The 26,977-nt window shown below is 37.7% G+C and overlaps 3 protein-coding genes across 4 annotated transcripts; all 3 read left to right on the top strand.

Annotated features, from left to right (window-relative positions):
* The first annotated feature begins 613 nt into the window (after positions 1–613).
* LOC109013884 (metal transporter Nramp3-like) lies at positions 614–4,329 on the top strand. Its single transcript, XM_018996124.2, has 4 exons — positions 614–1,352; positions 1,989–2,125; positions 2,249–2,901; positions 3,783–4,329. The coding sequence occupies exons 1-4, from the start codon at positions 805–807 to the stop codon at positions 3,996–3,998; spliced, it is 1,554 nt and encodes a 517-aa protein (XP_018851669.2). The 5' UTR covers positions 614–804; the 3' UTR covers positions 3,999–4,329.
* Positions 4,330–7,422: 3,093 nt separating this feature from the next.
* LOC109013883 (FRIGIDA-like protein 3) lies at positions 7,423–20,351 on the top strand. The gene is made up of 4 exons (XM_018996122.2): positions 7,423–7,623; positions 17,964–19,039; positions 19,263–19,438; positions 19,532–20,351. The coding sequence occupies exons 2-4, from the start codon at positions 18,001–18,003 to the stop codon at positions 20,036–20,038; spliced, it is 1,722 nt and encodes a 573-aa protein (XP_018851667.1). The 5' UTR covers positions 7,423–7,623; positions 17,964–18,000; the 3' UTR covers positions 20,039–20,351.
* Positions 20,352–21,185: 834 nt separating this feature from the next.
* On the top strand, positions 21,186–26,458 carry LOC109013882 (aspartic proteinase-like protein 2). Of its 2 annotated transcripts, none has more exons than XM_018996120.2 (12): positions 21,186–21,555; positions 21,664–21,784; positions 22,220–22,639; positions 22,738–22,911; positions 23,456–23,538; positions 23,627–23,723; positions 23,889–23,961; positions 24,053–24,259; positions 24,846–24,970; positions 25,113–25,214; positions 25,293–25,390; positions 25,978–26,458. In XM_018996120.2, the coding sequence occupies exons 1-12, from the start codon at positions 21,314–21,316 to the stop codon at positions 26,147–26,149; spliced, it is 1,914 nt and encodes a 637-aa protein (XP_018851665.1). In that variant the 5' UTR covers positions 21,186–21,313; the 3' UTR covers positions 26,150–26,458. The 2 variants fall into 2 exon arrangements, with proteins under 2 accessions (XP_018851665.1, XP_018851666.1); XM_018996121.2 differs by having other exon boundaries at positions 22,220–22,647; positions 22,755–22,911.
* The last annotated feature ends 519 nt before the right edge of the window (positions 26,459–26,977 follow it).

Below are 26,977 nucleotides of genomic sequence, written 5' to 3'. Positions count from 1 at the left end.
ACTGTTACAAAAAAAAAAAAAAAGGAAGAAGAAGAACGGCAACATGAACATTGAAGAAGATAAGATTTCTTGGTCAGAATTTCAAACAAAGAAATAGGGAATAAATAAGTGGATTGCCCATGCATGATATCGACCATAGTATCATGAATGTTGACTAAGTGAAACTAAAACTACACCATTATTCTATTACTTTTTAATTCGGCTAATATGATAATATTTAATTATTCTTAAATTGTTATATAGTTTAACAATGATTGGTATAAATATTATTAAATGTTTAACATTTTTTAAATGATTTATATTAAAAATACATCTCCACGTGCCGCGTTATCATTCGCTACTAATAGAGAAGCTGTGAATTCTAAATTCCCTTGCCAGATATATCCAAAACAGAACCAAAAAGGTAAAAGTTAAAATAAAAAATCTTCATAACTTCTTAATATTTCATATTCTATATTATTTTTAATTTTTATTATTTTATTATTAAATATTTATTATATAAATAAAAAATTTGAAATAATTAAAAAAAATAAATTTAAAAAATATTTAAAAAATATTTAAATTTAAAAAAATATAAAATATAAAATATGGTGATGGTTGTCAAACTGAAGTTAAAAAGAGCTCCCGGGCTAGTTTTCGGAGCTATTTCCTTCGCTTTACGATGACGTTGTCCCTGTTGGACGATAAAATCAACACCGGGCGTACCACTCCCAAGTCCCAAAGCCTTCACTCTGCGTAACCATAACTCAATTTCCCGGCGGTTTCAACAGTCCTCTTTCTCAGGCCGAAACCAATACGCGTGTGATGCCGCCCCAGGACCCCGAGCAACAGCGACCACTGTTGGTGGGCTCGGACCATGAGGACCAACAAGAGACCGCCTACGACTCGGATGAGAAAGTCCTCATTGACGGAATTGATGAGGACGAGGCTGAAAACTCCGGGTCCGGCTCCGACCGCGTGCCGCCGTTCTCGTGGAAGAAGCTTTGGCTGTTCACGGGGCCTGGGTTCTTGATGAGCATAGCGTTCCTGGACCCTGGGAACTTGGAGGGGGATCTCCAGGCCGGCGCCATCGCCGGGTACTCGCTGCTGTGGCTGCTTATGTGGGCCACAGCCATGGGGCTGTTGGTGCAGCTTCTGGCCGCTCGGCTCGGCGTTGCCACCGGGCGCCACTTGGCCGAGCTCTGCAGGGAAGAGTACCCCGCATGGGCAAGGCTGGTGCTTTGGGTGATGGCCGAGTTGGCTCTCATTGGGGCTGATATTCAGGAGGTTATTGGCAGTGCAATTGCTATTAACATTTTGAGTAATGGATTTTTGCCTCTCTGGTCTGGGGTCATCATAACCGCTCTTGATTGGTAATCAATTACTTATGCCCATGATTTCTTTTTTCTGAATTATATTTCCTTTTGGTGGTGTTGTGCTGGTTTTGATTGTTACAACCATATTTTTGTTTCGGTTCTAATGAATTTGACGCCTTTTGGGTTTTGTCTTGCAAAACATTTGAATTTGAAGTTGAGGACTCCTTCATTTCACACTTTTTTGTCGGATTTCCCGCTGATTAGATCATGTTTGACGCTCTACTGGGTTTTAGAAGGGATATTCACTTGAATATATTTTGGGTCTTCGAGGTAGTAGAAGGTTTTTCCAAGTTTTTCGTTGGGTATAGCCTGATCTCAAAATAAACAAATAATGAATTATATAGGGTGGCTCACAAACGATATTTCTGGTTGATTTCCCGGAAAACTGAGTTTCGTTTCACCAAAGAAGATGGAAAAAAATTAAGAAAATTCTCTTGTATCATGCTGGATAGTTTAATCAGGTTCTGTTTAGTGTCGAAGTGAAAGAAATGTTGTTTTGTCATTAAGAAAACAAAATTGTTTTACATATGAATTTTCTTTCTTTTAATTTTGTCAGCAACTGAATCGTGCATATTCCTTTGTTGGCAAAATTATAGCTCTAACAAGAATGCTTGTTTTTTTGCCTTTTTACAGTTTTATCTTCCTATTACTTGAGAACTACGGTGTAAGGAAATTGGAAGCCGTCTTTGCCGTTCTCATTGCGACAATGGCAGTCTCATTTGCTTGGATGTTTGGCGAAGCAAAGCCCAGCGGCATAGAACTTCTTCTTGGTAAGAATATGCTTTTAATTATTCAGAATCTTTTTCTACCTAATTTGTTTTTATATTTATGCAAGTTTCAAACTATTATTCTGCCTTGCACTAACACAAGGTCAACTGTATACGTCTTCATAGGTGTTTTAATTCCAAAACTGAGCTCCAAAACAATACAGCAGGCTGTTGGAGTTGTGGGTTGCATTATTATGCCTCACAATATTTTCTTGCACTCGGCTCTCGTGCAATCAAGGGAGATTGACCATAGCAAGAAAGGCCGAATCCAAGAAGCTCTTAATTACTATTCTATTGAGTCAAGTGTTGCCCTTTTTGTATCATTCATTATCAATCTCTTTGTTACAACTGTGTTTGCCCAAGGGTTTTATGGTACAGAAATAGCCAATAGCATAGGCCTATTAAATGCAGGGCAGTATCTTCAAGAAAAATACGGGGGTGGATTTTTTCCGATTTTATATATCTGGGGTATTGGGTTATTAGCAGCTGGCCAAAGCAGCACTATTACTGGTACTTATGCAGGGCAGTTTATAATGGGAGGTTTCCTAAACTTGAGGCTGAAAAAATGGGTTAGGGCATTGATCACTCGAAGCTGCGCAATTGTCCCAACGATGATAGTTGCTCTTGTCTTTGACACTTCTGGGGGTACATTGGATAATTTAAATGAATGGCTTAATGTGCTTCAGTCAGTCCAGATTCCCTTTGCACTTATCCCTCTGCTTTGTTTGGTATCAAAGGAGCAGATCATGGGCTCTTTTACAATCGGTCCTATACTCAAGGTATGTTAATCTTTTTATTCTCCGTCCGCAGCTTAAAACCCTACCATTTTCAGTTTTTTACATTTTACAGAAATCCTCAGTTGACTTGGCCTTGAGTCATTAATTTCAGGGGATCTTGTAGAACACTCACAGTCTCTATATCTTTCCTCTGCTTCAGAGTTCAGTATGGATTGTTATCTAGTATAAATTTTCAGTCTTTAAATGGCTTCATTCTTTAGAGAGTCAAAGGGTAATGTCAAGGATATATTCATCGCTGTCAACTGCTGTCTGCATGTTATTTTGTGTGTTGAGAAGTTGTCTGGGTTTGATTAAGAGGGAATGGTGTTTCTTTATCACTAAGTATAACATACCCAGTCTGATGTCTTCGTTGTACATTTAATTATTTCTCTCTAGTCTGTGCCTATGTTCCTATGAACATACCTTGCACGATTGGCAATCGGTTTATCCTCTTTCTCAGTTCCTGTTAATGTTACCGACTTGATGCATCATACATGCATATAAACATACACAGGCAGTGTCTCATGTTTATTTTTAAGTAATTTGAGTAGAGGGTAACTGAATCTTTTGTTATAAATGACGGATGCTTCCATTATCTTACCCACATTTGATGCGCTAATCTGACTCTGGTGGTAACTCATAACAAAGGGTTCGATTTGGGTTGGAGTTGTTAATGAGATGTCTGTAGGTTTGTTTGATACTGATTTGGTTGTTTTTTGGTAATTTACCTTGCAAGTGAATATGCTAAGAATACTCTCCACTCCTTATTTTTCTTCACTTGCTAGTCATGCTGCTTAGACTTTCTTTTTCTTGTACAGTGATCAGAATTAAGTTAGTAATGGTCTAAGGACTCGCCCGCTCTTAACTCTATCTTTTACTTACAGATGGCGGCATGGCTCGTGGCAGCACTGGTGATAGTGATTAATGGGTATCTTTTGGTTGACTTCTTCAACTCTGAAGTGAACGGGGTGTTGTTTGGCTCTGTTGTGGGTGTGTTTACAGCTGCATATGTTGCATTTATAATTTACCTTGTATCTCGGGGAGTCACCTTTTCAAGTTGGTGCCGCCAACCCAAGAGTGTTACAGAGGCAGAAAATTGAGTAACCAATCTCCATTGCCGGTTTCAATTGCAGGATATTTAAACATACAGTGTTAATAACTGCCAGATTGAGAAAGTGCTGTCAGACTGCATTTGCACAGAAGACTTGTCTGATAAAGCTTGACCCTCAATCTTTAAACATAGATGAGTTGTGTACAAATGTGAAATCAGTGGCATAATATTGTGTATGATAGAATTTGTTTATATATTGAAGAAATCAAGGCCGCAGGAGCCTGCTTTTGAGGCTATGTGGCATTTAGCTGTAGTTGCAACACAATTAACATTGGCTGCTCATTCTTCTTTGGAATAAAACCACCATCTTTGTACTTGGATGCAAATGGTATATATACACTCCGCTAATATTTTCCTAATTCCTTGAACTCATAACCGAAGAATTTAATCAAATTTTGGTGTACCGACATGATTGTCGGAGACCTCCGAAATCCTGTCAAGGTTGCTTCCTCAACTATTTTGCTAAACCCACCTTATCTGTATCATTCAAGAATTTGTAGACATGGTTAGATCCAAACTTTGGATCATTGTCCAAGAGCTCTTAGGATCACACCCATTATTTTTGCACTATGATTTATGCACATGAATGACATTACCATTTTTTTGTATGATTTCAAATTTTCGATGTTATTGGATGCTTGAAAGAGATTTATCCTCGATATAACTTTTCGAGAGATTTAAGTCTAGTTTGGGTATTGAGAATAACTCATTATTATTCATTATTTTATTATTACTTTTTACGAACTTTTTATTACTATTCACTACTATTCTATATTCAATCAGTACTTTTTATTATTATTTACAGAATATCTGAAAATACCTTATTACCAAAGCACAAAAATCATCTCTTTATATCGTGTGAGGAGCATTGCATCTAGGGTATAAAAAAGACTAGAAAAATCGGAAAACCAAACCGGACCGGCCCGAACCAGTCCGATTTTATAATAGATGTAATTATATATAATTATAATTTGTATTATTATATATATTATAAAATAATGCTCCTCACACGGTGTAGAGAGATGATTGTTGTGTTTGAGTAGTGAGGTATTCTCAAATATTCTGTAAATAATAATGAAAAATAATTATTGAATAGTAGTGAATAGTAATAAAAAGTTCATGAAAAATAATAATAAAATAATGAATAGTATTGAGTTATTTTCAGTACCCAAATTAGACCTTATCTCTCGAAAAGTTGTATCAAGGATCAATCTTGTTCAGACATCCCATAACATTGAAAATTTGAAAGAGATTTATCCTCGATACAACTTTTCGAGAGATTTAGGTCTAGTTTAGGTATTGAGAATAACTCATTACTATTCATTATTTTATTATTATTTTTTCATTACTATTCACAGAATATCTGAAAATACCTCACTACTCAAACACAATAAATCTCTCTCTACACCGTGTGAGGAGCATTGCATCTAGGGGTTTAAAAAAAAACTAGAATATCTAATTATATATTATAAATTTTATAATATATATAATTATATACAAATTATAATTATATATATATTATAAAATCGGACTGGTTCGAGCTGGTCCGGTTTGATTTTCCAATTTTTCTAGTTTTTTTACACCTCTAGATGCAATGCTCCTCACACGGTATAGAGAGATGAGTCTTGTTTGGGTAGTGAGGTATTCTCAGATATTTTGTAAATAGTAATAAAAAGTAATGATTGAATATTGAATAATAGTGAATAGTAATAAAAAATTCATGAAAAGTAATAATAAAATAATGAATAGTAATGAGTTATTCTCAGTATCTAAACTAGACCTAAATCTCTCGAAAAATTGTATCGAGGATAAATCTTGTTCAGGCATCCAATAACATTGAAAATTTGAAATCATATAGAAAAATGGTAATGTCATTCATGTGCATAAATCATAGTGCAAAAATAATGGGTTTGATCCTAAGAGCTCTTGGACAATGATCCAAAGTTTGGATCTAACCATGTCTACAAATTCTTGAATGATACAGATGAGGTGGGTTTAGCAAAATAGTTGAGGAGGCAACCTTGACAGGATTTTGGATGTCTGCGACAATCATGTCGGTACACACCAAAATTTGATTAAATTCTTCGGTTATGAGTTCAAGGAATTAGGAAAATATTAGTGGAGTGTATATATATTATACCATATACTATATAATGCCTACCTGATTTTGGTTGCATGTGCCACGTATCATGGTTGAGTCGGAGGACTATGGACTTCTAGGTGGTAATGGTATATACTTTTTGCTATAGTAGAATATTACTTCTCATTGGATCTATTCCTTCCTTTTTTTTTCGCTGCACATTAGACTTTTTTAGTATATGAGTAATTCTGCAAATTACATTCCGATTCGTTTGGTTACACAATTTAGATAACATATTTTATTAAAAATTAAATAAAATATTATTATAATATCATTTTTATTTTAAATTAAAAAAAATTAAATTATTTATTATATTTTATATAAAAATTTAAAAAAATTATAATGATTATATAAAATAAAATCAAAATGAGATAGTTTAGTTTTGTATAACCAAACTAGCCCTTATTCTATTTATAATTTATTGTGTAAAATGAAATATTTTCTATTATCTTTAGGTCATCATTTATATTTTTAAAATAAAGATTTATATGTTGATGTGATCTCTTCATAGTAAGATAAAAATAAGATCATTGTGTAATTTATAAAATGATTCTATGCATTATTATTGTGAATACACTCAATAACCATATTCCGTTTATCTTGTCGATTTGTTTCGTTTATTTTTACAGATGAGATGAGTTGAGATTAAAGTTAAAAATTGAATAAAATATTGTTATAATATTTTTTTTAATATTATTTTTATTTTAAGATTTGAAAAAATTGAATTGTTTATTTTATTTTGTGTAGAAATTTAAAAAAATTATAATAATTAGCTGAGATGAGTTGAGATAAATTATGAAAATAAGTGAGGCCTTAAGCAATAGGCTGTTGAAGTTGCCAAAAAGAATGAATATAATTATTCAGATTAATATAATTTATTTAATTTAATTTAATTAATATAATGAATCATTAAATTAAGAAAAATTATATTCATTATTCTCATATAATGCATTACACATAAATTTTTTATTTTTTCTCTTACGAAATGTGTGATTTATGAATAAAGATTAGATAAAATCAATTAATTATGAAGAATGCAACTAATTTTTTATTTTTTATTTTTAAATATAGTGTGTAATGTATAAAAATAATGAGTAGTAAAACTCTTAAATTAAAGTATAATGGACGCGGGAGATCTTACTGCTTTGCTAGTTTTGGACGCTGGAAGTTGAGACGACGGACAACCGTTTAGACAATAAACAAAAAAGAAAATGAAAAAAAGAAAAGAAAAAAAAAGGCCTACGGCTTGGATTATAGACCACAGTAGGTGTACAAAACGACATAAGAATCGACCCTCGTCACAACAACAGAGCGAGCGTTTTAGGGTTCATGCTGCTGCAGCTAAACTCGACCTCGAAATTGCTTCTATTTCGTAACCTGTGACTCACTGAGTGAGAGTTGAACTCGCTTCGACTTCGAGAGACAGTCTCTGTAACAGCCTCGCATTTGTGTTCTTTTTCTGGCATCTGTACAGGTACGGTATTCTCTTTCTTTCCCTACCTCTCCACCTTCTCTAATTCGATGCTATTTTTTTTTTCTATTTTAATAGTCTGACTTTACCCTATCTGTATTCCGCGCAATTGGTTTAGGGATTTGAAAATTTCATTTCCTCAGTCATAGGTTCCTTCTGTATTTGCTATCTTTTTTGGTGGCGAAGAATGGTGAGCTTCCGAGGGGGAAATTCGTGATTTTGGGTTTTCTCTTGTATACTTCCCTTCGTCTTTTATTCGTTACAAAAACTCATGTCACTTATCCAAAAGAAATCAGAAACTCTGGTATGCAACTGAAGTTTGTAGGAATTGAATTGAGCTACTAGGAAATGTAAAATAAGCAATAATGGAGTGTTTTTTTCCTAATTTTTTTATGGTACTAAAGGAAGAAGTCACTTCATTGAGTGACTAGTCCTTGAGGATACAGTAGCTTTGGAGATCTTCCTTTGTGTACTTGTTGGAAGGCACGAAGCCACTGGCAGACTAGGTTTGGAGATCTTCACTTATGCACAATGCATTCTTGTATTAATTTTAAGATTGAGGGAGAGTAAATCCCGGATACATAATCGTGCTCGTCAGAAATGTGTATTAGGTAATTCAGGCAAACCTAGAATGTCTGAGTTTACAGCTTATCCCAAGCTTGTCCTTTGAGCAATAGGCTGCACTTTAATGGGTAAGATTGAGAGATATTATTATGTGGGTATATTCACATGGGGTATGAGGTGAGGTTGATAGCAATGCCTCACCTAAACTTTGATTTTGAGCAATCGACCACAAAAAAAAGAAGTCATTTGCAATGTTGCCTTATCATTAAAGCTCTCCATTTGTTTGTTATAGTGATGGCTAGATTTATATGCTTGTGATGTCATGACGTGCACACATGCTTATTTTTATTTTATTTCTTCAGCGATCACATGGAAACTAGACCTAAAGATGACTGCAATTGAAATATTTTAAATACAGGGAGAAATTTGGTTTCTGAATATAAAGTGCAAAGGATGCTATTGCTTAGTGGGTGGGGCAATGGAATGTCCTAGAATTTAGGGTAAGATATGCAATTCACCCATTAGTTTGACATGGCTTTGAGGTGGATGACTATAGACATTTTCAACTTAGTTTCTTGAAAACAAATAACAATTAACATCGGTCCTCCACTTACGGAACAAATTCTTTATCTGAAAGCGTTTTCTATAGTCGTTCAGCCCCCTTACATTCCAAGATATGATCGTTGGTTTCATGGTTGACTATAGACAGCCCTTTCCTTGCCTTTATCTCTAAAGGCACTTCCGCCCTTTGAATTATAATTTATAGAGCATGATAATCTCTTCAATTCCCTCTCCTTCTTAGCAGCAGATCTAGCCAAAAGAGGTTGACCAGCCTCTATAGCTATTAAAAGTGCTCTAAATTGTTCCTCAAGTGCTTTATAATTTGTTTTTGTTATGGATGCGTTGAGTAGAATGATTGAAGTGGTGGTAGAAGGAAGGTTCTTGTCGGGTTTTGAGGTGGGAAATGAGGATTGGAATAGCATTAAATTATCTCATCTTCTCTTTGCTGATGATACGTTAATTTTCGTGAACCTAATCAAGAACAACTTCGATCTTTAAGAGCATTGTTGTTATGTTTTGAAGCTATCTCGGGTCTAAGGATTAATCTTAACAAGTCTGAAATTGTTCCAGTGGGTGCAGTAGCCAATTTCAGATTTGGCTAATATTTTGGAGTGTAAGATTTCTTCGCTGCCACTGAAGTATCTTGTTTTTCCGTTGGGTGCCTCTCACAAATTAGTTTTTATATGGGAAGGGGTGATTGAGAAGATCAAGAGAAGGTTGGTTGGAAGGAAAAAGCTATGCTTGTCTAAAGGGGGAACAAATTACTTTGATAAAGAGTACGCTGTCTAATCTTTCCACGTATTTTCTTTCACTTTTCCCTTTGTTAGCAGGGGTTGCAAAAAGAATTGAGAAAATTTGTCGCAATTTCTTATGGGGAGGTATAAGAGAGGAGAAAAAGCTTCATTTGGTTAGTTGGAACAACTTACAAGGTTTGTCAACCAATTTCTTGTGGAGGATTGGGGGTGAGAAATTTGAGGATGTTTAACAAAGTACTTTTTGGAAAATGACTTTGGAGATCATTTAGAGAGAGATGCTTTATGGAAGAATGTTGTTGCTGTAAAATATCAGAGTGGGTGGGGGGATTGGTGTTTTAATGAATTTAGAGGAACGTATGGGGGTGAGTTTATGGAAGTTCATTAGGAAAGGTTGGGGGGAGTTTTCGAAACATTACATTTAAGGTGGGGGAAGGGAAGATGATTCTTTTTTGACATGATATTTGGTGTGGGGAATCAGCTCCCAAATTTGATGATAGAAATGAGAAGAGAAGTGGGATAATAGCGGAAAGAAAAGAAGAGAAACCAGAAGAGTAGAGAGGGAGAAGAAAGCAAAGAGAAAGGGGTTGGAAGGAGGCGGCTGTAACAAGCGCTCAATTCTCAATTCAAAACCTACTATTCCAATGTTTCCTTACAAGTCTTTAAATAGTAGGGTAATACAAAATCTAAATAAAACATCAATAAAATAACAATAATAGAAGATGTTCTTAAATAGTAGGGTAATACAAACCCTAAATAAAATAAATAAAACATTAATAAAATAACAAGATAGATGTCCTCATCAACTCTCCCGGGGTGGAAGAAAACTCGACTCTGTCGAGTTGACAAGTCACACTGTGATATCCCATATGATATGGATAATGATAGGTGGTGTATGAGATCCCACATTGCTTGGGAAGGAGAAGTTCTTGCTCTTTATAAGGTTCCAATGGGGTTCCAATTGTATCATTGACTAATCCTTTTGGAGTATAGGCTATGTGGTTTGAGCTTTCTATTGGGCATTACACACACTAAGGCTGCAATTAATTACCCAACCATAAGCTAAGTGGTCGTGCTTCTTCTGACGACTATAAACACGTGTGAGTGGAGGCTTGAGTCTGTTGTCCCTACCAACTTCTCCGAAACAGGTGGCTGGTGGCCCGGGCAAAGTAAGATCCTGCTGGCTCCGATAAAATTCCAATAAATCTAGATCAAGCTGCTGGAGTGTCTCTCTGGGAAACCATGTACAGTCAGAATCTGGTCGATCTACCCAACGAACAAGGAAACGCTAAACCTCTCCATCATTGGTCAATACAATCTGTTCATCTAGAATAGTATCAATTTTATCTTTGTGTACTGTGACCTGTGATAAATGGTATTGGATTAAGAGTGACAAAAGGTTCAGGGTCAAGGTCCATAGATGGAGGTAGAAAAGGATCACTGGAGGGATTGAAATGGCATTTGTAAGCAACTAAGTCCTCAACATTGAAAGTATAGTAACCGAAATGTGATGGAAGATCAATGATATATGCATTTGGATCAACACGCTTTAAAATTTTAAAAGGACCAGCACTACGTGCCTGCAATTTGGAAGCGGATCTAGGTGGATGTCGTTCCGGTCTAATTCGGATCATAACATAATCCCCAACCATAAATTCAACATGTCATTTATGTAAATTAGCTCGAAGTTTATATGATGCATTACTGGTCTCAAGTTGTTTATTGATCTCAATATGCAAGTCATGAAGATGTTGAACAAATGTCTCAGCCAACACAGACACATTAGCATGTGGAGACATGGGAATAAGGTCTAAAGGCTTCCTAGGCTTGTAGTCATGAACAACTTCAAAGGGACTTATACCTATAGACCGATTCACAAAACTGTTATATGCAATCTGAGCTGTAGGGAGGATCAAATCCCAATTCCTAAGATTTTCCTGGACCAGGCATCTTAATAAGTTGCCAAGACTGCGGTTAACAAGTTCAGTTTGACCATCTGTCTAAGGGTGGTAAGCAGTGGAGAATTTCACTTTAGTGCCAACCATATGCTTTAGGGTTCTCCAAGAATGACTAGTGAAACGAACATCTCTATCTGAAACAATAGTCTTAGGAAGACCATACAACTTGATAATCTCATTAAAGTACAACCTAGCGACCTTAGACGCATTTGAAGTTTTGCTACAAGGGATAAAGTGAGCCATTTTCGAGAAACGGTCTACTACAACAAAAATAGAAACATATCTCTTTGGAGTGTGTGTAAGTCCCAACACAAAATTCATATTGACGTCTTGCCAAGGACAACTAGGGACAGGAAGGGGTGTGTAGAGATCAGTATTTTGTCGCTTTTGTTTGACCAATTGACAAGTGTTACAGGTGCTAACTATCTTAGCCATATCTCTTTTCAAGCTGGGCCAATAGAATTGATGCTCAATCTCTTTTATGGTCAATCTATTCTATGGTCTTGTCACATCCAAAATGTCCGGCCAAGCCTCCGGCATGAATTTCCCAAACTATAAAGTCTCTTACTGAAGTCCGAGGGATGCACGACTTATTGGTTTTAAAAAGATAACCAGCCTCTAGACGAAACCATCAGTGGTATCCGACTGTCTGCTTTGCAAATCAAGAAAAATATCCCTAAAATCAAGATAACACTCATACTCTTCCTTAAGTCTTTAAAAACCTATGACCTTTACATTCATGATAGACAAAAGGGAGATGCGGTGGCGCAAGGCATCAACTGCTTGGTTCTCAACACCTTCCTATGCTTCAAAGCAAAATAATAAGCTTGCAAATATTCAACCCAATGGCCGTGCCTAGAATTCAATCTTTTCTGGGAGTTAAGGTAGCAGAGGGCCTCATGGTTCGAATAAAGAACAAACTCCTGGAGCAACAAATGATGGCGCCAATAGCGCAAAGCTTGCACAACCGCGTACAATTCCTTATCATAAGTAGAGTACTGTTGTTTGACATCATTTAACTTCTCACTGAAATAAGCAATAGGGTGGCATTATTGGCTAAGGACCCCACCTATTCCTACCCCTGAGGCATCACACTTGACCTCAAAAACTTTGGAGAAGTCGGGAAGTCGCATGACAGGAGCTTCCGTCATTCGCTTATTGACTAACTTATAAGCCTTAGCCACTTCTGATGTCCACTGAAATTCACCTCTCTTCATGCACTCCGTGATAGGAGCCATGATTGTGCTAAACCCCTTAATGAAACGACGATAAAAGGTAGTTAGACCATGAAAACTCCTGACGTCATGTATAGTCTTGGGCTCAGGCCAACCAACAATGGCCTGAATCTTTGTGGGGTTAGCAGATACTCCTGTAGAAGGCACAATGAATCTTAGGAAGACAACTCGATTGGTGAAGAAAGAGCATTTTTTCACATTAGCATACAAATTTGTTTCACGAAGGGTGGAACAAACTTGTGTGAGATGATCTAGATATTGTTCCTTAGTGTTATTGTAAACGAGAATGTCATCAAAGTAGATGACGAGGAACTTATCCATGAAAGGCCGAAGAGCTTGTGTCATCACTCTCATAAAAGTACTCGAGGTATTGGTTAGTCTAAAAGGCATGACCAACCACTCATAAAGGCCATCATTCGTCTTGAAGGCAGTTTTCCACTTATCACCTTGGCGAATCCTAATTTGGTGATACCCACTCTTTAAATTAATCTTAGAAAATATTGTGGCACCAATCATCATATCCAACATATCATCAAGTCTAGGGATGAGAAATCGATACTTCACTGTGATCCTATTAATGGCACGACTATCAATGCACATCCTCCAAGAACCATCTTTCTTAGGAGTTAAAAGGGCAGGAACTGTACAAGGACTTAAACTCTCATGGATAAAGCCTTTGTGAAGGAGTTCACCCACTTGCCTCTGGAGCTCAGCATGTTCAGTGGGATTCATTCTATAATGAGGCAAGTTTGGAAGGGACGCTCCTGGGACAAGATCAATGGCATGTTGAATATATCGTAGAGGGGGTAAGTGGCCAGGGAGGTCCTCAGGGAAGACATCCCGAAACTCCTGAAAAAACGACTGAGCCTCATCAAGGGCCACTATTGGAGATTCCAACGGAACCTCTATAACAACCACAACAAACACAACATAATCACCCACGAGTGCACGCTCAGACTCCGTAGAGTTAATGATATTTAGCCCTTTTCGTTCCACAATTTTTTTTGCTTGCTGTGAGCCAACAGGTTTTGAGCGTAAAGGGTTAAGATGAATCTTCTTTCCATTAAACACAAAGAAACATGAATTGGATCGACCATGGATAGTCACATCTAAGTTGAATAACCAAGGCCTACCAAGAATGACATGACCGACATCTATAGGAATGACATCACACCATATGCGATCTTTATATTCTAAGAACTGGATAGGCACCAGACAATGCTCTTTCACAGTTATGGAAGAAGTATAAACCCAAGAGACACTATACGGCTGAGGGTGAGGCACTGGTTGCAACCCAAGATGGGACACAGTAGCCACATAAACCGCATTAATGCAACTCCTACTATCCACAATGATTTTACAACCCTTATCATTGATTTTGATATAAGTATGAAAAATGGCATGACGACGCCAATCATTAGCACCTTTGGGTTGGGTAAGGGTACAACGTACAATACTTAATCGGGGTGTGTCAGGAGCAAGGGGCACATAACCTAGATCCACAGGAAGGGTCTGGATACAACCTAAGAAGGTATCCTCATCATCACCTAAATCATCAAACTCCTCAAGCTTAGGCTCATAAACTTGATCTTCTAACGGTTCATCAACCACACCCTCATGTTCCTCAATGACTAGGGTTCGACTAGGACAATTGGAAGAAATGTGGCCAAAACCCTTACATTTGAAGCGCTTGCACATTTGAAGCACTGCAAGCGGGAGGAAGTCTTGGAAATTTCAGGACCTTTACCTTTATTTTTCCATACGGGGGAAACATTAGATGGTGGAGGCCCTAGGAGAGACTTAGGGAAAAGAGTAGGCGCTGGGGTGATGGGAGGGCGGTAGTCACCACGCCTTCCATACGGAGTCCTCATAATCGACTCATAGTCTCAGACTAAAGAGTAAGCGTGGTTAAGAGTAGTGACACCCTGAAGGACAAGCTTGCGCCTAAGATCATCTTTTAGGCCTTGTCTAAACCTACTCAAAGTCATGGCCTCATCCTTAACTATATGATATCTCATTCAGAATTTATCAAATTGAGTGACATACTCAGTCACTGGCCGATTGCCCTGTGTGAGGGCATTCCATTGGTCCAACAAATTACCCCTGTAAGATTGTGGCAGGTACTTCTCTTGAAGAAGAAGTTTAATTTCTTCCCAACTTCCAATAGGAGGCGCATGATGCCTCTCGAGGAGATCCTCTACACTTTCCTAAAAGAGTTGGTCAGTGCCAGTTAATTTTAGACTAGCAAATTGAATTCTCCGATCCTCAGGGACTTTATACCAAGTAAAGAAACGATCCATATCCCTAACCCATTGAGTAAAAAATCGAGGATCTAGACAACCATCAAAAGTAGGGGCCTCTAGCTTAATGTTTCTAAATAATCGCTCTTCATGGCGAGCAGGAGACTGAGTACCCTGACGGTAATGGTCTCGTTCTTGCTCACGATCATAATCCCTACTCCCACGATCACGTCTAACATGTTGTTGATCACCTCGTTGACGATGATAATGTCTATTTTGGGACGCTTCAGAGTTGTCAGACGAACGAGGGGTTTCCTCAAAATTGTTCAACCTAACAGCTAGGTCCCTATTCTCCTCATGAGTAGCGGCCATCTCAGTTTGGATAGCAGCTAATTGAGTCTGTACATGTTGTTGGTTATTGGCTAGTTGAGCTAATTGTTTGGTGAGGGCATCAAATTGGGAAGGATCCATGGTAAAGGTACTAGAACTAGAGGTGACAAGACGACCACTACGCAATTGCATGCAATGCAACACCAGCTAAATGAAGTGCAATGAAGAAATCAATGAACAATAAGTGCAAACAATGAAAAATCACCTGAACAATTTTTTTTTTTTTTGGGATTAAGTAAATCCAAAATACGGCAAACAAATAATGTTGATATTTAAAATAACAAAGCAATGGTCAAATGCTAATCGAACAAATCCAATCACATAGTAATGTTGATATATATATATATTTTTTGGAAGGGCAATTAATGCAAAGATGAAAAGTAAAGGTTCAGGCTATGGAAGTGAGAATGGGAACACAAGAAATAGGAAGTAAAACAAAATCTAAGTGTTGGATAAATTTGGTCGTAGCAAATATGGGTGTGGCTAAATTCACTACGGTAATAGCAGCGCATAGAAACAATTGATACACTTTTAAAATGAACTGATAGTGTAAAAACCAAAAGAGATAGCAAAACTCCCTTTGCTTGTTGAGAACTATGCACAGTCGGTGAAAGAAGTCACGCAAAAGGAAAAAACTTCTGATGGTGCACCCTTTCTTTCTTTCTTTCTTTCTTTCTTTCTTTCGTTCGTTTTGCCGCACCTTGTCTCTGGGTATTTCTGCATTGGGAGTCGCGTGAGAGGAGAGACCAAAAGAGAGAGAGACGTCTGCTAGAGGGAGAAGAATCAGAGCTGAGATTTTGTGTTTCCGGCATCGTCTGCCTTAGGTTTGGTGGTTTTGGCGAGGTCTGTGTTTTTTATTTTTTGGGCGGTGGGTAGTGGGGCTCGATGCAAGGGAAGAGAACGCCGAGAGAGGGAAACCAGAGGGGGAGAGAAGGCCGAGAGAGAGAAACCAGATTTAGAGGTGGAGGTAGCGTAGCTTACTAGTCAGTGGCGTGTGGCGGCGATGAAAGCAGGGGGCGAAATGGAGTTGGGCTTCGTGGGTTGTCGAAAATGATGAACAAAAACTGGGTACCGAAAATTACTCTACTGTTTGAGAAAACAATAGAATCGGCTTTTGATACCAAATATGATGTAGGATAGAAATGAGAAGAGAAGTGGGATAACAACGGAAAGAAAAGAAGAGAAACCAGAAGATAAGAGAGGGAGAAGAACATAAAGAGCAAGGGGTTGGAAGGAGGCGGCTGTAACAAGCGCTCAATTCTCAATTCAAAACCTATTGTTCCAATGTTTCCTTACAAGTCCTTATATAGTAGGGTAATACAAAACCTAAATAAAACATTAATAAAATAACAATAATAGAAGATGTCCTTAAATAGTAGGGTAATACAAACCCTAAATAAAATAAATAAAACATTAATAAAATAACAATAATAGATGTCCTCATCAAAATCTGATTTCCTCTCTTTTTAGGATTACAAGGGATCAAAATGCTGCTGCGGCACATTATTTCCAACACATGGATAATAATATTATGTGGAATGTTGACTCTATCAAAGAGGTAAATGATTGGGAAGTGAATGATGTTTCTAATTTTTTGGGAAGAATTTATAATTCAAAAGTGATGCAGGGAAAGAGAGGACAATTTACTGTGGGACCATACTGGAAAGCCCAGGTTTTCTGTTAGTTCTTTTTATAAGGTTCTGACTTGTCATTCTGGTTGTGTTTTCCCTTGGAAAACCATTTGGAGAGTGAAGGTTCCTACTAAGGTTGCTCTAGGGAAAGTTTTGACCACGGATAACCTTAGAAAATGTGGTATGTGCATTGCTGATTGGTGTGTCATGTGCAAGAAGGATGGTGAATCTATAAATCATCTCTTTCTTTATTGTGAGGTGGCAAAGTCTTTATGGTATGAGGTTGTGAGTCGGACATGTTTATATTGGGTGATGCCAAAGGAAGTTGTAGATCTTCTTGCATGTTGGAGAGATTTTGAGGAAAGGAAATGTGTAGCTGCCAGATGGAATATGATTCCTTTGTGTTTAATGTGGTGTATTTGGCTGGAAAGGAATGAGAGATGTTTTGAAGACAGAGTGTTCTCTTGGAGAACTTCGGAAATTTTTTCTTTTCTACTTTGTGTTTGTGGGCTAGGATTTTTGTAAGGGATGATGATAATGTACTGAATCTGTTTTAGTCTTTTTCCTGCTTCTAGAGTGCAGTAGGTTTTTCCTTTGTATACACTTCCTGTGTACTTGGGCTGTGCGGCTGTGCCTATTCTTGGTAATAAAATCTCTTTATTAATTATAAAAAAAACAAATTGACATGGCTTTCCCTTTCATTGGAGATTTTGATACTAATCAAATAAAAGGGAAATGCTAGTGCGTGTATGTATGTGTGTTTCTTTTTTTTGTTTTTTTCATGATAAAGCTATGGAATATGGAAGTTCATACAGGATGGGTTTCAGAATCCATATGGTGATTGAGAAGGAATAATAATCTTACCTCACTACTTATGCACGAGGGTTGTAAATTTTCTGTGTGAACTTGTATAGATACAGATATAGTAGGGGTTATATCCACAAGCTCATTAAATTACATTTTGTCTTGTATTGCTAATCTTTCTACTTCTTTTTTAAAATTATTTTTGTAGCATTTTCTTGAAGCTTTGTTGAGCACTTTGCGTGGCCATGGCTGATATAGAGCAAGCTGGGGCAAAAGATACAACATCCTCTCTGATAGATCAGCTTGGCTATGCATTTCTTGAGCTTGAAGCTCACAAAGATGCTTCTAAGGATAAGGTTCGATGGATGGAAGTTGAAGAACACTTCCGCAACCTTGAGACATTGTTGAAGAACAAATTTGAAGAGCTTCAAGCAAAGGAGAAGGAATTTGAGGAGAAAGAAGCTGAAACTCATTCATTGATTGCAGAGAAAGTGGCAGCTGTCAATGCGAAAGAGCAAGCCCTTTTGGACCGTGTGCAGGAGCTAAAAGATGCCGCTGTTACTGCAATTGCGGAGGCACGAGCAAATCACCTGCCAACATCTGTGGAGCCTGTTGATGATGGGGACAGCAAAGACAAGGTAAGCAGTTCTCAGGGTGATATGAATTCCCCTGAGGATGATTCTTCTCTTAAAACCGGTGAAAATGCTGAAGGCGTGGCTGTTGAGGTTAAGCCACGCCCAGAGCTGACACAATTTTGCCGGCAGATGGATGCAAAAGGGCTTCTGAATTATACTATGGAGAATAAAAAATATCTAAATGCCATCCGTGAGGAACTTTCTGTTGCACTAGAAAGTGCAACTGAACCAGCCCGTTTGGTGCTGGATTCACTGGAGGGGTTTTACCCCCCCGATGAGACTACCCTACCAATGGATAAGAGGGATGCTGCCCTTCAGGGCATGCGCAAATCCTGTGTGATGTTTTTGGAAGCCATGACTGCCTTATTGGCAAGGGTTGACCCAGGGGGTGATCACCTTCTGAACCCCGAGTCCAAGCACCAAGCCAAGGCAATCGCTGATGAGTGGAAGCCTAAGTTGGCTAATGCAGGCATAGATGCTGCCAATGGAAATTCATTGGAAGCAGAGGCATTCTTGCAGCTCCTCGCAACTTTTAGGATTGCTTCGGAGTTTGATGAAGAAGAACTCTGCAAGTTTGTTCTTGCAGTTGCTCACCGCAGGCAGGCACCTGAGCTCTGCCGCACTCTTGGGTTAACACATAAAATGCCAGGTTGGTGTTCTTTCAACTAACTGACCTGATGGGGTCTGGAGACTTCTGCCTTGTTTCGATGAGATGTCCCTTGCGCTTTGTTCCTTTAGGTCACGGTAGCTTGTCAAACAATTTGAGAAGCATGTGCGACTTGGCCAGCACTGCTTTGAGGATATTTTTCCATTACTAGAAGAAGTCTTTTGTTATTGGATATTGACTGACCTGTACTTTGCCATTTGTGCAGATGTTATTGAGTTATTGATCAGCAGTGGGAAACAGGTTAATGCGGTACGTTTGATTCATGCCTTTGAGCTTACTAGAAGCTTTCCTCCCGTGCCCCTCCTAAAGACATACTTGAAGGACTTGAGGAGAAACTCACAAGGAAAGGGTGCGAGTTCAGAAGGTGTTGCTGGTGTACAGGTGCGTTTTCGTCATTCAATAGAAACACCAAGTGATGGTTTGGGACTTATTTGTTTGTGGATTGCTTACTGGTGAATTCTTGTTTACTAGCAGATTGACGTAAATGCACAAGAACTTGCAGCACTGAAAGCTGTAATCAGGTGTGTTGAAGAGTTCAAGCTTGAAGCAGACTACCCACTTGATCCGCTTCTGAAAAGGGTTGCTCAACTGGAGAAATCCAAGACGGATAAAAGGAGGGGTGGAGACTTTGGCAAACGTCAACAATCAAAGAAGCCAAGAGGGCATGGAGGATTCCGTGGATTCCGTGCACCTGGTGTTACTGTTGCTGGAGCTGCCACTGCTGGTAGGCAGGGTCCTCCTGCTTTTGTTGACAGGGCAGCATATGCAGTAATTTCCGAGAGGTATCCTCATGCTGGTGTGGCAGCCTATGATTATCAAGCCCCTAGCCAGTCTGCATATGCTCAGCAAGCTCATGATCAAAGACTATACTACTATCCCCAAGATGACAGAGCTACTCCAACCTCGATTAATGCCGCTTCTACTAATTATGGAAGTTATATTGGTGGTGGATTGCAGTCTTCGCATCAGCCATATATGTGATTTGACACATGCAGGTACCGTAGGAGGCAAGTGTAGTAGAGATGCCGGAGCAAGACTAACTCATTTGATAATTTTTGTCCGATGCAAGCATGTTCCATTTTTCTTTTGCCGTTTAGGTCTCAAGGCTTCTCTTGTCAAATGCATTACAACCAAAACAGTACTTTGTGAGATAACCATGCAAGACGTAAGCATGTTGTTTTTGATGGTAAAGTAGAGTCTGCTTGCACTTTCTTTTCATCCCCCCCTCTCCCTCTTTCAAATTATGACTGGAACAGAAAGATGAGACTCAAATGATCCGATTTTGTCCCCCTGCGTTCGTATCTTCCAAGATGATGATTTCGGGATTTCAAACAATGAGAAGTGGTATTTTTTTAATCAACTAATAATAGGCATGTCATTGGCATTTTTCGTTATTTCTTTCTTGGCCAAAAGATATCGTGGACTTGTGTAAACTTCACGATTTCATAGTCAGCAATTGATGCCATCTCATCCTAATTCTTACTTTTTTTTTTTTAAGCTGACGGATACCTACTTTGATTGCGCAAATCCACCAACATTCCTCATAGCTAAAAAAATAATAATTAAAAGGAAAACATCCCAAGATCTCATCTTTTGGTTGGTTTGGATAGTGAGATGAGATATAATAATTTAGATGAGTTGAATAAAATATTATTTTTTAATATTATTATTATTTTAAGATTTAAAAATATTGAATTATTTATTATATTTTATGTGAGAATTTAAAAAAATTGTAATGATAAGATAAGATGAAATGTAATGGTTGCTATATCCAAATAAGCCCTTAATAACTTGGAAGAACAAATGAGAAATTACTACAAAAATCTGATCTCATGTTTCTTGACATGAATTAGAGGTGTAATTACTCAAGTTATTTTTTACTTATTAACATTTCTTCATTCTTGTTATACCATTAAATAATAAAATATTTATTTATTATTTTTTTAAATTATTTGATGTCACATAAAGAAAAAAAAATTATTATAATTAAATAACGAAAAATAAATATTTTTCCAAATTAACTACCTAACAGCATAAAATTAAATAAGTTAAAATAATGAAAGTAAAATAGATCAGGAAAAAAAAAAAAAAAACAACAACAAATATTACGTAATTTTCGGTTCGCCCTGACTTCCCTCCCTCCCGGCCTCATGCTCACACAAGGAGCTACCGTTTTGTTCACTCATCCCCCTGGCATTTCCTTTGCACTCTGGATCTCCATCATTTTCGAAGGAATCGCCCGAGCTGGCTACCCAAATGGCGAGAGCATTCAGCTACCTCCTTATCACCTTCAGCTTCTTTACCGTCGTCTCTCTCGCCCAATCATCTCCCTCTGCGTCACTCCTCCTCCCCCCGCCTCACGCTGGGTCCCTCCCCGCCATGCTCTTACCGCTCTTTCTTTCTCCTCCAAACGCTTCCAGAACCTCCTCCGGTCCCCGTCGCCTCCTCCAGCGATCCAATGCTCGGATGGGACTCTACGATGATCTCCTTCTCCGCGGGTATTTTTCTCCTTCCCATTTTCTTCGTTTTCCCTTTTTTTTTTTTCCCAGTGATCCTTGTGTTCTGTGGTTTTGATTGGTTGGTTTGGACCGAGAATGCGTTTGTAGGTACTACACGACACGGCTTTGGATCGGGACTCCACCTCAGAGATTTGCCCTTATCGTTGATACGGGGAGCACTGTCACCTATGTCCCCTGCTCTAGTTGCCAACAGTGTGGCACGCACCAGGTCTAAGACTTCTCAATCGTGATTTTATTCTCTTATTCTCCTTTTTTATTTGTTTAGACTTGTGGCTGTTTTGGAGCTGATGCAATTCAGATAATTTAGAAAAACAAACGCATTTGAAAACAGAGACAAAATACTTGGGTGTGGGCGTAGATTTGTGTTGAGCGAGACGGAGGATGCAATATGTTTAGTAAATAATTTAATTTATATCCGACTTGTTGGTGGAGAGATTTGATATAATATATTGGGACAAAAAGAAACTATTAGTTTGATCTGGCTATGTTAATATCAATCACTCAAGTTTGTTTCTTATTTATACTCTGCCATTTTCCATCACATTAACTCCCATCATTTGTTACTTTAAGCAATTTGGGTTACATTATCAACTGGAGAACTCATATGTGTACTGGTTTTGAGAGTAATATTTTGTCTCATCAGGATCCAAAGTTCCAGCCAGAATTGTCGAGCACCTACCAGCCTGTGAAATGCAATTTGGATTGCAACTGTGACAATGAGAAGGTGCAATGTGTGTACGAGAGACAATATGCTGAAATGAGTAGTAGCAGCGGTGTTCTTGGTGAGGATGTTGTATCCTTTGGCAGTTTAAGCAATCTTGAGCCGCAGCGTGCTGTTTTCGGCTGTGAGAATGAGGAAACTGGGGATCTTTTTAGTCAACGAGCTGATGGAATCATGGGCTTGGGCCGTGGTGATCTTAGTTTAGTGGACCAGCTTGTTGACAAGGGTGTGGTTAGTGATTCCTTCTCGTTATGCTATGGTGGAATGGATGTTGGTGGGGGTGCCATGGTTCTTGGCGGTATTTCTCCCCCAACAGACATGGTGTTTACCGACTCAGACCCTGTACGAAGGTGCTTTATGTGTATATTTTGTCTTATAAGACATCCTGCATCATTTTTTCCTAACAAATACATTTGATACATCTCATACATTTACTCTAGTTTCGGGATGGCAACAGTCCATACTACAATATCGATTTGAAGAACATACATGTTGCGGGGAAGCCATTGTTGCTAAATCCAAGGGTCTTTGATGGAAAACATGGAACCGTCTTGGATAGTGGTACAACATATGCCTACTTGCCTGAAGAAGTATTTTTAGCATTTAAGGATGCTGTAAGATCTTTGTCTTTAAGCCTCACAGTTACTCTTCTAGATGATCTCTTTTAAAGCACTTTTGCTTGGATTTTAAAGAAGATCTATGACTTATTCTTGTTTGACTCACCGTGATGAGTGGAACAGTGAAAGTAAAAGATTAAAATACCTTGCAGTTCAGTTCTTTCTGAATGAAATTCATAGAGAACTACCTGTACTTATAAAAATAGATTAAAAAGTAAACAAAGCTGTTCATTTTAGGTACCTCCAATTTGGCAAAATTGTGGTTGATTCATTTAGACAAAGGGTACAAAGACTACTCTGAATCTGATTGCAACATACGTCAAACCATGAATTGGTTGGCTGAGCAGGCTTTTTTAAAATTAGTTTTACTTTTTACCCCCTGTTAGTAGTTATTTTGCTGTAGTCATTTTACTTTGTGAGAAAAGTATGTATTTATGTTCGAGATCAAACTGTCCGTGGCTTTCATCTTTTATTTTACATATTAATTTTTGTCTTTCTAAGACCTTTAAATGTTTCTGATCTTGTTTATATGTGCATGTAGATTATGAAGGAACTTCATTCCTTGCAGAAGATTCGTGGTCCTGATCCAAATTATAATGATATATGCTTTTCTGGTGCTGGGAGGTATTGCCTTTAGCATAACTGAAGACTTTGATAACATAAATGAGTTACTTTCTGGTGCCACTGACCTTATATATCATTTTGTATTCAGTGATGTCTTGGAACTATCAAAAACCTTTCCAGCTGTTGACATGGTATTTAGCAACGGGCAAAAGCTGTCACTATCACCTGAAAATTACTTGTTTCGTGTAAGTAATGGACTTGTGTACGTCTTGTTGAAATAATTTCTGACAGAATGAATTCTTTTTAGATCAAGTTTTTAGATCAAGTAATGGACTTGTGTACGCCATTGGTTATTTTTCTATATACTGATTATTCTTTTTTCTGGTTTATGTGACATCAATTTTATGAAGCACTCAAAGGAACATGGTGCATATTGCCTGGGGGTTTTTCAGAATGGAAAGGATCCAACCACACTTTTAGGAGGTATATTATGCTTTAATAAGCTTCTTTTTTTTTTTTTTTTAAAGCCTTGCTAAGGGTTTTTTTTCATTCATTTTATTATCCGTTGTAATAGGTATCGTTGTCCGCAATACTCTTGTTACATATGATCGTGAACATTCAAAGATTGGTTTCTGGAAAACCAATTGTTCAGAGTTATGGGAAAGACTTCACAAATCTGGTGCCCCTCCACCAATGCCTTCAGCTCCAAATGGAAAGAATTCAACGGCAGAAATCCCACCTACATTAGCTCCCACTAAAGCACCACATTATGTGCTTCCAGGTACATTAATCTACAGGCTTTCAAAAGTTCAAGTATCTCTTAATGCTATACTATGCCATCACCTGTATCTTCAGATGGTGGGGTTTGACTTATGTTTTTTTCCTGCTGATATGACACGGATTTCATGTTCAAACAACCACATTGAAGAAATATTATGAGGAAACCATCTAAGATTAGCATTGCTGTACATGGCTTGATTGCTTTACAATCACATTCAGCATCGAGTGGCATAGCTTAACAGGTCCTTTCACTACAATCAAATAATTAAGTTGATGTTTAAGCTAGTAGAAAGTTCATAAAAGAGAGATTGATTGCAAGACTGGAATTTACTGTCTGCGGCAGATGGGGCTTCTAAGACTAAGATTTCTTGAATTCCATGGTAGTTACTATGTTTGCTTTTTGCTACCTGTAATGTTATTTCAAAATAATGTAACTTTTATATCCGAGCCTATGATCTATTTATGCAAGTCACTTTGCCTCCTTTTGACGTAAGTATTATTTTATTTTCATACTTATCAAATATATATTATATATTTGAGCTGCGTTGAGACACTCATTAGATTCTTTTGTTCTCTTTGATGACCAGGGGAACTCCAAATTGGAGAAATAACATTTGATATCATATTCAACGTCAGCTACTCAGATCTTGAGCATCATATTACAGAACTGGCTAAGTTCATAGCTGATGACTTGGAAGTTAATCCCTCTCAGGTTAGACAAATGCCACATTGGAATGAAGAAAAAAGTTTACTTCAATCTAGCTTTGTAATTAATAAATATTTCCGTTTATCAATTGATCTTTCTAAGTGAAAGCTCATCTAGGGTGCCAATAATCTTGAATACATGATGTCAGGTCCATTTATTGAATTTTACTCCCAATGGAAATGATTCCCTCATTAGATGGGCCATCTTTCCAGCAGACTCCAGTAACTACATTTCTAATGCCACAGCTATGGTAAGTTTGCAAATATAAATTGCAACTACTCTCAGTGCAAAAGATTGTGATCATTTTAAAATATTGTGCTTGTCACAGAATATGATTGCCCGATTTGCTGAACATCAAGTGGAGCTTCCTGGGACCTTTGGAAGTTATAAGTTGGTTCGATGGAGCATTGAACCTCTGGCAAAACGGTATATATATTATTCACTTATTGCTCAAGATAGCATTACGTTTTTACTTCTTGGGCTCCTTGGCTCAGCATTTGGATGAAGCTTAATATATGAGTATCGGCAATCTGAGTTAGTCTCTTTAAATTGGTTTTACTTTAACATGGTCACTTATAAAAAAAAACTTTAACATGGTCCCTAAATTCTCAAATATAACCACTTAAGAGTTCCTAAAATCTAAATATGGCCCTTTAAATAAAACTAAATAACTAAAAAACAAATTGTGACGAAAAAGCCAAAGTGATTATTATGTTATTTGAGTCTTGGAGCATGTGAGCACTGCCCCTGTATGAGGAAAAGTAGGGTGAGGTACCTGATTAAGACGAAAGGCCTCCACTCTGCGTGGTCCATGCATGGTGGAGTTTGGGTTTATTTTGCAATTTCAAGGCATATCAACACAGATATTCAGTGCACCCATCTTGCAAACCTTTTTATTTGTTAATGACAGTTACCTATCTTGGGTATATCCTCCCCTGCATACCAAAAGCTTTTCTGAGTTGGCATTATGCAGTCTTCTTTTTATTTATTAATTTTTAGTTTTTTTTATGCAGGACATGGTGGCAGCAAAACTATCCGATTGTACTTATAGCCATTATCGGTACATTACTGATCGGATTATCAGCCTCTGGAATGTGGTTTATTTATAGAAACAGACAACAAAAGCTTACTGCGTACAAGCCTGTCAATGCAGCAGTTCCAGAGCAAGAACTCCAGCCGATATAAACCATTAGGAGCTACATTTGGTGGTGATTTATGCTGAATTACATTGCTGTCAGGATCTTTGACTCACACAATGACTGAATTCTGCAACCATGGCATCTGGACTGACTGAGATTCTTGTTACCCTGGAAATTGTCATTCTTTTGTAATTCCTTGTTCACTAAATCTGGAACTAAATCTGGACAGGGAGGTATATGAACACAGGCATTGGATATGCTTGTAAACGTTTTTAATTGTTGATGCAGTGCTGTAAAATTCGAGCGAAACAAAAGGTTGCTTAATAAAGCAAAATTCCATGTGCTTCTTCTATCATTTTAGTTTCGTGAATCATGATTGCGGTTTACCTTTATGAATCAGATCATAGACTCTGGCTTTTACAGCCATTAAACCCTGTGTATGGTAAGAATGACTCCTTTCTTTCTTTATTCCTTCTATTTCCCTTGTTAAATGAGATAGATGCAGCCAAGTCAAACCCAGAAGACTGTACTTGCTGGGACTATGAAAATAAAAACAAGCACGAAAATTCTGCTGACAGTATAATTGTAAGCAGACCATGATGAATGGTGGCTCCTGAAGAGAGATTCCGAGAACTTCCTCACTTTCCACGTTTTGTTAGCATAGGGAAAGAATCCTTTTGGTTTTGGTCAAAGTGGATTTTCAAACGCATAAAGTCCGAAAGTGTTCGTTAGTGTATGAATTTTCCATTTTGAAATGTCTGAAGCCTGGATAGTTTTATCTCATCTCATCTTATTATTATAATCTTTTTAAATTATTATATAAAAAATAATAAATAAATTCAAAATTTTCAAATCTCAAAATAATAATAATATT

This window comes from Juglans regia, chromosome 7 (genome assembly GCF_001411555.2).
Source record: "Juglans regia cultivar Chandler chromosome 7, Walnut 2.0, whole genome shotgun sequence".
NCBI lineage: Eukaryota > Viridiplantae > Streptophyta > Magnoliopsida > Fagales > Juglandaceae > Juglans > Juglans regia.
This window is presented reverse-complemented; position numbering and strand designations above follow the sequence as displayed.

What these genes read in the sequence shown, in the direction of transcription:
- LOC109013884 (XM_018996124.2), top strand. Translation starts at nt 805, where the DNA reads ATGCCGCCCCAGGACCCCGAGCAACAGCGACCACTGTTGGTGGGCTCG. An exon ending in CGGCATAGAACTTCTTCTTG is followed by an intron (nt 2,126 to 2,248) that starts GTAAGAATATGC and finishes ACGTCTTCATAG; the next exon opens with GTGTTTTAATTCCAAAACTG. An exon ending in CAATCGGTCCTATACTCAAG is followed by an intron (nt 2,902 to 3,782) that starts GTATGTTAATCT and finishes TTTTACTTACAG; the next exon opens with ATGGCGGCATGGCTCGTGGC.
- LOC109013883 (XM_018996122.2), top strand. Translation starts at nt 18,001, where the DNA reads ATGGCTGATATAGAGCAAGCTGGGGCAAAAGATACAACATCCTCTCTG. An exon ending in GTTAACACATAAAATGCCAG is followed by an intron (nt 19,040 to 19,262) that starts GTTGGTGTTCTT and finishes CCATTTGTGCAG; the next exon opens with ATGTTATTGAGTTATTGATC. An exon ending in AAGGTGTTGCTGGTGTACAG is followed by an intron (nt 19,439 to 19,531) that starts GTGCGTTTTCGT and finishes GTTTACTAGCAG; the next exon opens with ATTGACGTAAATGCACAAGA.
- LOC109013882 (XM_018996120.2), top strand. Translation starts at nt 21,314, where the DNA reads ATGGCGAGAGCATTCAGCTACCTCCTTATCACCTTCAGCTTCTTTACC. An exon ending in TTTTAGCATTTAAGGATGCT is followed by an intron (nt 22,912 to 23,455) that starts GTAAGATCTTTG and finishes ATGTGCATGTAG; the next exon opens with ATTATGAAGGAACTTCATTC. An exon ending in TTTCTAATGCCACAGCTATG is followed by an intron (nt 25,215 to 25,292) that starts GTAAGTTTGCAA and finishes TGCTTGTCACAG; the next exon opens with AATATGATTGCCCGATTTGC.